Source organism: Chroicocephalus ridibundus, unplaced genomic scaffold, assembly GCF_963924245.1.
Source record: "Chroicocephalus ridibundus unplaced genomic scaffold, bChrRid1.1 SCAFFOLD_37, whole genome shotgun sequence".
Lineage (NCBI taxonomy): Eukaryota > Metazoa > Chordata > Aves > Charadriiformes > Laridae > Chroicocephalus > Chroicocephalus ridibundus.
Window position 1 is genome coordinate 1,308,213 of NW_026961439.1, and position 10,439 is coordinate 1,318,651.

Here is a 10,439-nt window from a genome sequence, read left to right on the forward strand (position 1 = left end):
TTAAAAGACCGAGAACAGATTAGCAATGCAAGAGTCATATATGAATTAGTGATGCCATGAACTCATGACACCTTTGTTCAGAGGTTACCTGCTTGATCCTGTATTCTGACAGGAATTTCAGGCAGTTTGAATTTTGATGAGGAGGACACAGAAGAGGAAGAAGCTAATAAGAGACCAGCATCTCATTCACTGTATCCTGAACCTGAGAGGCCTAGTTCTGCAACCAGTGAGAAATCTTTTGCAGTAAGTGTCTTGAAATCCATTTCTGATAAGGGCTGGGCACATGCTTGATTTTTGTACTAACCCCTTGAGCACTGGGTTAAATACAGTAGTTGCAACTACAGTAGCTAGCATATTAATCCCTGAAGGCAGAGGAAGGTCATGATTGTCAGGTTATCTGACTGAAGGGCCATCGAGTTAAACATGAGTAATGATCAAAGGAACAATGGTGGGTGGAGGAATCCAAGTAGCCTGATCAGTGAAGATGGGAAGCACAATGAATCAGCTTCTCCTATGACCCTCAAAGGAGATGGATTAGGCCATTGTCTCTGGTGTAAAATCCAACAAGATGACACAGAGAAACTCTGAAACGTCATCCAAATTTAAGAGGGACCACTGCCTGGAGGTTTATAGTATTTATTGTGGGATGCAAGGGGGAACAGAATTTTGGTATGGAACAGAGAATTCTGGGATTGGACAAAGCTTTTTATAACGTGTTTATGGGAAGGGACTTGAGGGAAAATAAAGGGGTCAAGGTGGATCAGGGAGCAGTAAGTATGGGAAAACAGGGAGTAAAGGGGGTAAAAGGCACCGGATGCATGTAAACAGCTGCAAGACAGCATGCTTGTCTGGCCAAGCCTTGTGCCTGATTACTGCAGCGTGTTCTACCGTCTTCTAAAACTCTGTAACCGTTTCCTGTGTGAATGTGTTCTTGTGTGTGTGTTTGTGTGTGAGAGAGATACATACATACATAAGCTGACAAACTATATGCTGGACTAGCCAGCAAGTTGGAAGAGATGAGCGTCAGGAACATCCAGGGTCTGAGCTAGTGACCAGATAAATGGCATAGGCTTTGGGCATGGATGCCTTAAAAGTCCATTCTACTGTTCAAAAGACCACGTCAGTATACTTGTGGGGTGACTGTGTGTATGTTGTGCTGCACTAGTGGGTGAGTAGTACAAAAGTTCTGGATGTTAGCTACTTGGGAGACTGGGCTTTGGGTGCTAACTGCTGGAGGTATCGGGTGGGAGGTGCTGGAGGGGGCAGGGGGGAGAGCCTCTAGTGAATTTCAAGTCTCTGTGTGTGTGTGTCTGTGCATATTCACTCAGACTTCCTACTGGCTGTACCTGGGAATGGGGATAAACCAGCAGCCTCATCTCCAAGGCCCATTAAGGGAGGAATGTCCTAGCTTCTACAATCTAAAGGATTCAGCTACCTCTAAGAAAAGGATTACTTTAATGACCTATACCAGTTTTCCATTAGAATTCCAGTTCCTTTGGTGACCATCACTTGTATCTTGACTGTACACATTGTTCTAAGGTTCTTCCAGCGTTTAGTTGAGGTGATTCCACTGTCAGCTTTCTGCTTCTGCTACTGTTCTGTACTACCAAAATCTCAGTGCTCGTTTCAGTCACAAAAATCCCAGCCTGTTTTACTGCAGCATCCATCAGTCCAGTTTATCATGTTGCCTTATTTGCCACAGAGTCTTTGAAGCTCTAAAAGCACAGAGGCTCTTCGCTTAGAATATTTACATTCCCCCTCCTAGCAATTAACTCGTCTCTGGTTAATGGGGACTTTTTCTCCCCTCCCACTGGAGGGCTAGTGTTTCCTCAGAGTAAAAGTCTTTGGCCACTTTCTTCAGAGAAACACAGGTGGTCTCTTGTTTAACTTCCCTTTCCCAAATATCTTCTCAAGACATGAGATTTCTGTTTCAACAGGCCTTTCTTTTCTTTGGGAATACCAGAGCCTCCGATCTGATATTAATTTTCTAATATGATGGTTCTTCCCACAGGAAACAGGTGCTTCCGGTAGTCCATCTCCTCAGGCAGACGCACAGCTGGGAGAAGTAGAGAACTTGGAGGATTTTGCATTACGCCCTGCACCCCGTGGTATTACAGTCAAGTGTCGAATCACTAGAGATAAGAAGGGAATGGACCGGGGCCTCTTCCCTACTTATTACATGCATCTGGAAAGGGATGACAACAGAAAGGTACTGGAAGCAGCACACAGTATCTTGGCTATCGTACTCCTACCACAGAACATTTCTGGCGTAAGGGAGAGCTTCTGGTAAGAAACCAGAAGCTGAGGAGAGCCAGCATGCAGATGGAGGACAGCTTGTATTTGGCCAAGGCACTAAGGAGGGAATTGGCAGGTTTAAAAGCCATAATACAATGAAAGGTGAAATGTAAAAAGTATAAAAATATCATGGATAAAGAAGAGCAGGGAGACTGAGGTGCTCCAGAAGAAAAGGAAAGAAGACTAGAAAGGACAGTTGCATTAAATCTAGACTGCTGAGTGAGCTGATTGGAGGAACAAGATTTCAGGGGGTGCACTTATGGAAGAGATCAAAATTGTGAAGAAAGTAATAACAGCACAGAACAAAAAGGGGAATGGGTGCGGGAAATGGAGAGATAACAGTTCGGATAGCAATGCCTAGCAATGCCTCTGCATTCTTACAAAACTCCAGTCTTGATCAAAGTTTTGTATTTCCAGACATTCCTTCTTGCAGGGAGAAAACGCAAAAAGAGCAAAACATCCAATTACCTCATATCAGTTGACCCAACTGATTTATCCCGGGAAGGGGAAAGTTTCATTGGAAAACTCAGGTGAGAATCACAGATGAAAACTACAGACAGGAGAGACTGGATTTTCATTTTGGTTGAGTTGAAGTTATGACTAGCAATCTGGTATCAATTCATTCAGAGAGAATGAACTCGCATTGTCCTGCTTAATGTAATCTGTATTTACCTGCATTGGCAACCTTTCTTCAGCAATTCAGAGAAGGAATTCTGGCTCGATGCTTTTCCAGGGTAGGTTACAGGCTCAGTTCACCGCAGGCACTTTGCAGAAGCTCCTTACTGAGCTGACACTAGGAAGATTCAGATGGCAGGAGATGTGTGTTTTCACTGTGCTGTACAAACACTTTCAGAAGATGACAAAATTTTCCATTGATTCCTCTCTCTTTCTCTGTCTTTCCATAACCTGTCATTAGGTCAAACCTCATGGGAACTAAATTTACAGTCTATGACCATGGAGTTAGCCCAGTCAAGGCACGAGGTCTAGTGGAAAAGGCTGATATGAGACAGGAGCTTGCAGCTATTTGTTATGTAAGTAGTGCCTCTCTCCTTTTGGCCCTTTCTTTTTTGTTGCCTCGTTACCGAGGAAACAGGGCTTACAAAATCACGCTGCCTGGCAGCCTCCCCCCTTAACTTTGGAACTAATCGAACAATTTCAACCAGATACAGCAAAAGGCAGAGGCCTCAAAGGTAAGTTCTTACAAGTTTAATGAAAAAAAAAGAAAAAAAATCAATGACGGGGAGAGAAAGAGACCCAAACTAACTAACATCCTGATGACCTTGTTACCTGTCCCATCGTTCAGCATGTGGCCAGTGAGCATATCCTTTGCACGGAGCCAGCTACAGCATGAACTGCCTCTTGCCTAGCTGGTATCTGGGGGACACTAAGAAGGAACTGGGAGTACGCTCTGAAGTAGAGTTATTTTTTGTCGAACCAAAGGCATTTTGGTGAATAGGAAGAGCTGTAATTATTTCAGCAGCAGCTTGTTGTTGGTAAGGATATGGTTCCAGGGGAAATTGTGATTCTCTAGCTCTGTCCTAGAGATGTTTTCTTCTTCTGGTCTTGTGGATCACCTCGGTCTAGGCTTCAGATTGAAGAGGCGCTTGTGGCCATTCTGGAATTACGTGAGGGTTCTCATGTCACATTGTTTCGTATTCCGATCCTAAATTTTAAAATGAGTACAGCAGATAATATAAAGCCAGCATTTCAGATTTCTGAACTTTTATCTATAAGAAGTTCATGAAGTTTATATATAAATGAAATCATATCTCATATGTGCCCATAGATTTTCTGAACTGAGGTTGCAACTCCATCTGTCTGCAAAATGCACTAGCGTGTTAGGAGAAGCTGTATCACTTCTATCAATCAATTCAGTACTTCTAAAAGATTCTGGTGTTTTAATTGGTGTTTGGGAATTCTAAAGGTTGTCACTGACATTGTTAGTGAATACTTTAAATGGACCCTTGGTTGGCACTATTAAATGGATGGTTTGAGAATGCCAAGACTTTTTTCCTTTGCTTTTTATAGTCAGTCCACTTGGAGAAGTCTCCTACAGTACCCTGGAAAAATCTGTTTTTCTTAAGATTGAAGCTTGGACAGATGCTGAATACTTTGCCTTCTGGGTCTGTTCTTAGTCATTTATAAAAGAGCATGATTTGAGAGAAAATTGTAGGTATGCTTTTAAACACAAACACCAGCACCTAAAGAAGAATGTCGTTCATTTGTCAGGAACGTTTTAGCCTAAATGGTGGCATATAGACTCAGGTCAAAGATATTCGCCTTTTATCATACTTAGGGCTTGTTCACTAGCAAGATTTTAGCATGTTTTTGCCTCAGATGCAAAATCTTACACCTGGAAATTGCATTTACCTGAGTTTGTTATAAATCTTTCATTAGGATAACAAATGTGCTTTAAATTTGGTAATACTACATATGTCTTCTAAGGCAGTTCTCAAAATGGGAGGGAAAGCTATTCTCAGTGATTAAACACAGTTGCAGTTAGATAACTGCTACTACAGTTGTAGCTAGCAAATCTCTAAAAAACAACATAAATGTGGATTCAAGTTTGGTTTTGCTCTCTTTCATTCTTTGAGACGGAGTATCTCATTTACTGAAAATAATGTCTTTCCTTGTCTTTCAGGAAACCAATGTGTTAGGATTCAAGGGTCCCAGAAAAATGTCTGTGATCATTCCGGGAATGAATATGAATCATAAGCGAATTTCAATCCATCCACGAAATGTGAGTTACAGAGTTTGGTCATGTTACAGATTGGAGGAAGAGGTTAAAACTTTCTCGTAGAGGTCTGGGTGTTAACTGAAAATCACGGTTTTCAGAGCAAGGCTGTTAATACCCAGGGCTTTAGTAAGTCTCATGGAGAGTAAATACAAGGTAGCCTAAAGGTGTTGATTAATTTGGTTTTGCCTTTTACCTAATTTGTAGCCTTCTGAATAGTGTCTCTATCCTTACTTGTGTTTTGGTCAGCTTAAATATTATTTGCTTAGCTATTGCAGTGGCTAGTGTATTCTCTTGCTGTTGCACCTACAACCACTACTCATGGGTGGGATTCTGTTATGCTGAGAGTTGGGTGAACACAGAACAAACTTGCTTCTCCCAGGAGCTTAGATTCTTCGCCAGTATATGAATTACAACAGATAGATAATAAACAGAAAAGGTGGTATTCTGGTGTAGTAGCAAGAGACTAAATACATTTTTGATTAGAATGTTGTCAATCTCTTTGTAGGAATCACAGAAAAGGAAGATTCTTTAAGGAGAAAGTGGGATGACGAGAATAATGGAGTTTTCTGGTGACTATTTAGTGAGGATTTCTCATACATACGGGCAATGTTATAGCTAAAAGCTTACAGAACTGAATCTAAAGATATATTAAGGTGTATGATGAAAATTGTTCAGTTCCCTGTGGGAACCCAATCCCTGTGGGTTTTATGTTTGGTGTGATAGAAGACCAAAAGGCAGAAAGGACAAGTGCCAGCTGAAAGACACGGTCAGTGTTTTAAGCTAGAAAATGGTATTTGCAGCCATGTTTTGAGTAGATATGAGCAGGACAAGAGTGTATTTGTTGAGGTGAGAGAAAAAAATCTTCAAGAGTGGAAACTCAGAGTCATAAGAGCCTGGAAAAGAGGTTTAATTTTGTGAATGGGCAGGAAAATGGTATCTGGAGGTGGTAATTTATTCATCATCTTTCAATTGGTGTTGCCGTCTGCCCCGTCAGTACAGTAATGGTTCCATGGCCTTGCCTTTGTTTTTGTCCCCTATTTTCCCAACTGTTTTTCTAGCAGACGAGCGTACTGACAGTGGACAAGGCTGAAACACAAAGCTGTTCTGAAAAGTTGGCAAAGCTTTCAGGGTAGGGGTTTGACTCTGTTTTTGTCTTCCTTCTCTGTGATGCCTCCAATTAAGCAATGCTGCCCCCACTTTAAAGGATGAAAAAATGCATCTAAATGCACTTTGTTGGCGTGAATTCTCAAAGTTCTTTTTGGACCTTTTAAAAAGTAAATAAAGATAAAAATAAATGTATAAAGTAACTAGTTTAAACTGAACAGTAAGTTTTATTTAGGTTATTCTCAAAAATCCACTGTCATATATGTATACAATACTAAACCTTTTACTATAGCTGTATCAGTCAGACCTCCACAGTAGGTTGTTTGCTGATAATTTTTTCCCATTAAATAACTCCAGTTTGGATTCTTTTTCTTGGGAGTTTTGGCATATCTTATTTCAGTTTGGATTTTATTTGTTGCAGAACTTTTAAAATTAAATCATGTGTCATGTTTCCCTGACTACTATTTGCAGCTTCTTGTAATCCATTCCATCTGTCAAATGTAATGTGCTGATTTAGCTCCTTTTTGTATAATTTTGTTTTTATTTCCCTCAGTTTTTCATATTGTGCATCACTTATTAGACCCAATAGGATGACATTTAACCTACTTACAGCATACTTACAGCCTGCTGCAGCCTTTGGGCTTTCTACTGAAGCACCCTAGGGCCTGGCACTGTGCAGTTAATTGTGGATTATTTTATTTTGTTTAGAAAGTTTAGAATGTTAGAAGTGGAAGTTGGATCCAACAGGATCAGAGAAAGCTTATGAGACCCAGAAAGGATTCCTGCCAGCAGGATGGCAGTCATCTGTGGCCCGTGAATTGCGGCCTTTCCTGTACACATGCTTCCTTCTCTCTCACTTGTTTTTCTTGTTTGGGTGGAAATATAGTGATAGCTTATTGAGTGGAAAGGAATGCTCGGGCTGGGAATGCATGAAAGTGTCTTCCTGGTTCTTGCAGGAAATTTTCAGTAGGACTGAGCTTAAGTGTCTGTTGTGTTTCATTAAACAGGGAATGACCTTCAAGTGACAGAGTGCACACACATGAGAAGCAGTACTCAAAAGCAAAATTCCAAATCTGATAAACATGTTTCTTTCTTCTGAACAGGAACACGAGAGTCTGCTGTCAAAATGGCAAAACAAAAATTTAGAGAACCTCATTGAGTTGCACAACAAGGCTCCAGTCTGGAATGATGATACTCAATCCTATGTTTTGAACTTCCATGGGCGAGTCACTCAGGCCTCAGTGAAGAACTTCCAGATTGTCCATGATAATGACCGTAAGAGTCTGGTGGAGAGTGTGTGGGGCTTATTTGAACAGGGAGGACACGGTTTATTTCATGAGATTTGGGAGGAATAGGGCACTTTTCTGGAGAAGGGAGGCTGGGTGGAGGAATTCAGCTCAGGATTACTGGGGACTTCTCTGCTGTAAAGAAAACTATATAAGGCCTCTCTTTTTCTGGGGTGGCTGCAAAGGCTGCAGCAAAAGAAGGGGCAAACGCAAGCTTCCTGAAGGGAAAGAAAAGGATTATTATGGCACCTTCAGCACAGCAAAAGAGTGGTTTGAGCTTTGGTTCTGAGAAGAAAGGTAACCTCTAGAATAACACAGTCACTCTAGAGAACAGACTTCAAGGCCACTCTGGTGAGAAAGGGTGGATACACCAACCACACATATTTGGGACTGCCAGACGTGTGTGGCTTTTCCTTTGTGGTTGCTTTTTGGTTTGTTTTTTTTTTTCTTTGCTTCACTGTGAATTTGTTCGTCTCTGAATCTTTCTTTTCTCCCCAGCTGACTACATTGTGATGCAGTTTGGTCGTGTAGCAGAAGATGTGTTCACTCTGGACTATAATTATCCTCTCTGTGCTCTTCAGGCCTTTGCTATTGGACTCTCCAGCTTTGATAGTAAATTGGCCTGTGAATGAGAGACAACAGACTTGAAACATGGAACTCACTCCCATCCCTGCATCTTGTTGTAAGAGTTCCAGGTGGAGTAATGAAAAGCACATTGGGGATGGAAGGGAACTGGAGGACAGACTTCTGCAGGCTTATTAGAGAGCAAATACCAGGCCTCAGAGCATTATGGTAGCTGGCAGTAGACTACCTTAGGAGACCGTCCCAAGACTGAGCAGTCTCTGCATGCATTGTGGAAGAACAAGGAATATGGGTGATGTTTTTGTCGTCGGTGTTGATTCTGCCTTCAGAATCCTTGTAACAGATGCTGCATGAGAGCAAGCTAAGGAATTTAACCCGATTGGAACCCCTTGCAGCTAGGATTAGAAAAATAATGGTTTAGTGGTTCATACACCTTGGAACTTCCACAGTGCCCCTGGAGATGATGCTACTGATCTGATCGGGAACTCTTGAGTTCCCGATCAGATGAATTCAGAAAAAAGGAGGACAATTATTGGCATGTATTCTCTTTTACCCTGTGTTCCATTTTGCTGTCTGTTACAACAGTCAGACACAGAAGGATTCGGGTTATGGCTCTGTGCAACCATAGGTAATGTTCAAAAAATACAGAAGTGGAATGAGACGTTGGCTCTAATAAAATGCTTTTCTCTTACTCTGTGGGATGATTCTCTGTTAAGGCTGATAGTCCAGTTCCCTTTCATTATTCTGATTGCTCAATATCCCTTGACAGTCTTTTTACCAAATAAAGAACAATCAAATCTCAAATGCTCCCTTTTTAGTTGGTGATATTATATCCATTGCTGTTTCTGTTAGTTTTAACCATGTGAAAAATGGGACTGAATAGATGATAGAATCTGACTGAATTTAGCAGAAGGTAGTATTGTAACAATATACAATACTATTCCTGAAAAGCAGTGTTCTTACTGATTGAATTTGTCCATTTTTTGTTAAAATTTCCTACATTTTTAGGAATAAGTTAGTGACTGATCTCATTTTTTTTTAATGTGAGATTATCTCAAGTCATGACATATTAAAGTAAATTTTATATAAATAATTTTAACCTGACTATAAGAAGGAGTTGCCTCAAAAGGAGACTACAGGTGTTTTTGAAGGCATCAGTAAGTTTAAAAAAATTAATAAATGTATTATGGGCCTTTGCAATGTGTCTTTCCAATGTTCCATTTTCAATGATGGATGTACAATATAGAGACTGTAGGTCACAGCATGGACTCCTCCTTGATCCATATGGCCTTGATTCATCAGGGTGAATTTCTGCACACTGTGACACGTAAGCCTCACAACTGCAGCGTACTAAAGCAGAGAACGGTTACTATCTTGCCTGTTTCATGACTGTCATGCATATTCATGATGAACCTGGAAAACTCTATCCCTCTATTAAGACAAGAATAGGTGTTCTCCAGCTTTAGATATTGTCTCTGTTTCAAGCTGCAAAGAGCCAGATTTTTTGCTTTTGGCCTCTGTAGTCTTTGGAGGGGTAGATGTCACTTGCTCTTTCAAAATAATGAAACTTTGTGAAGACGTTTTCTGATACTACCAGCAAAAGAAAGAATATCGTAATCATGTGTAAACTCTATATTTAACTGTAAATTATGAATTGATACTGAGAACTCCAGCTCATGTATCTCTCAGATGCTCATTCTGCATTAGCTGGTGAGCCACTGTTTTGAGATGATCTCATCAGCAGAACAGTCGGCGAAGAGAATTTGAATCATGGATCTTGTTTGTGCCTTCATGTACTTCCGGCTCATCAGGCTGGGGACAAGACCTGGCAGTGTTTTCCGGTTGTGCTCTTCGGAGTTCTTGGCTGATGGCTCTGCATTCCTTCTACCCATCCAGAAAAACTAAAGTTAGTTTGTTACCTGTCTGATTATTTTTCTGACTAGGACTGTATGAAAGAAACTGCCTTATGTTACTTTGGGGTGACCTGAAGGTAGACTGCTAATTTCCAATTCAAGATTATTTTCTCTGTGCTCGGAAGGCCATGGTAGCATCCCTTTACTCACTCTTTCAGTTAGGCTGGTCAGCAGTGGCTCTTCCATCCGTTTATTGATATCAAATGATCCAAGCAGGGTCAGGCCCTCTGGGTCTCATTCAAATTATGCAGACAGATGAACTGATTAAGTGCTCTTTTATCAGACACTGTTTTACATGAGTTGTATTTATAACTTTTATATCTAAATGAAAATAAACTGATTTATATATTGAAAAAAATGCTTAATTCTAAATGAAGTTTTTTTGTAGGATTTTGGTGTCACTTTTTGGTGTTCTTTGTTCCTCCTATACTAGATACTACTGCAGTTTTCTTCCCGTCATCTTTTATCTCATTTCTCTTTTTAGTGCCCCTTTTCCTTTTTAATTCTCAGTTCTCTTCCTTT

At 40.7% G+C, this 10,439-nt stretch overlaps 1 protein-coding gene across 1 annotated transcript in view; it reads left to right on the forward strand.

Moving 5' to 3' along the window:
- The window catches only part of TULP3 (TUB like protein 3), a 45,499-nt gene extending 35,261 nt beyond the window's left edge, over nt 1-10,238 (forward strand). Inside the window, exons 5-11 of the mRNA XM_063321937.1 lie at nt 113-243; nt 2,012-2,209; nt 2,713-2,825; nt 3,212-3,326; nt 4,937-5,035; nt 7,240-7,411; nt 7,921-10,238. Of these exons, the coding sequence (XP_063178007.1) occupies nt 113-243; nt 2,012-2,209; nt 2,713-2,825; nt 3,212-3,326; nt 4,937-5,035; nt 7,240-7,411; nt 7,921-8,054 (962 nt within the window). The 3' untranslated portion in view covers nt 8,055-10,238. The remainder of the gene's footprint in view (nt 1-112; nt 244-2,011; nt 2,210-2,712; nt 2,826-3,211; nt 3,327-4,936; nt 5,036-7,239; nt 7,412-7,920) is intronic.
- Nucleotides 10,239-10,439: the final 201 nt, after the last annotated feature.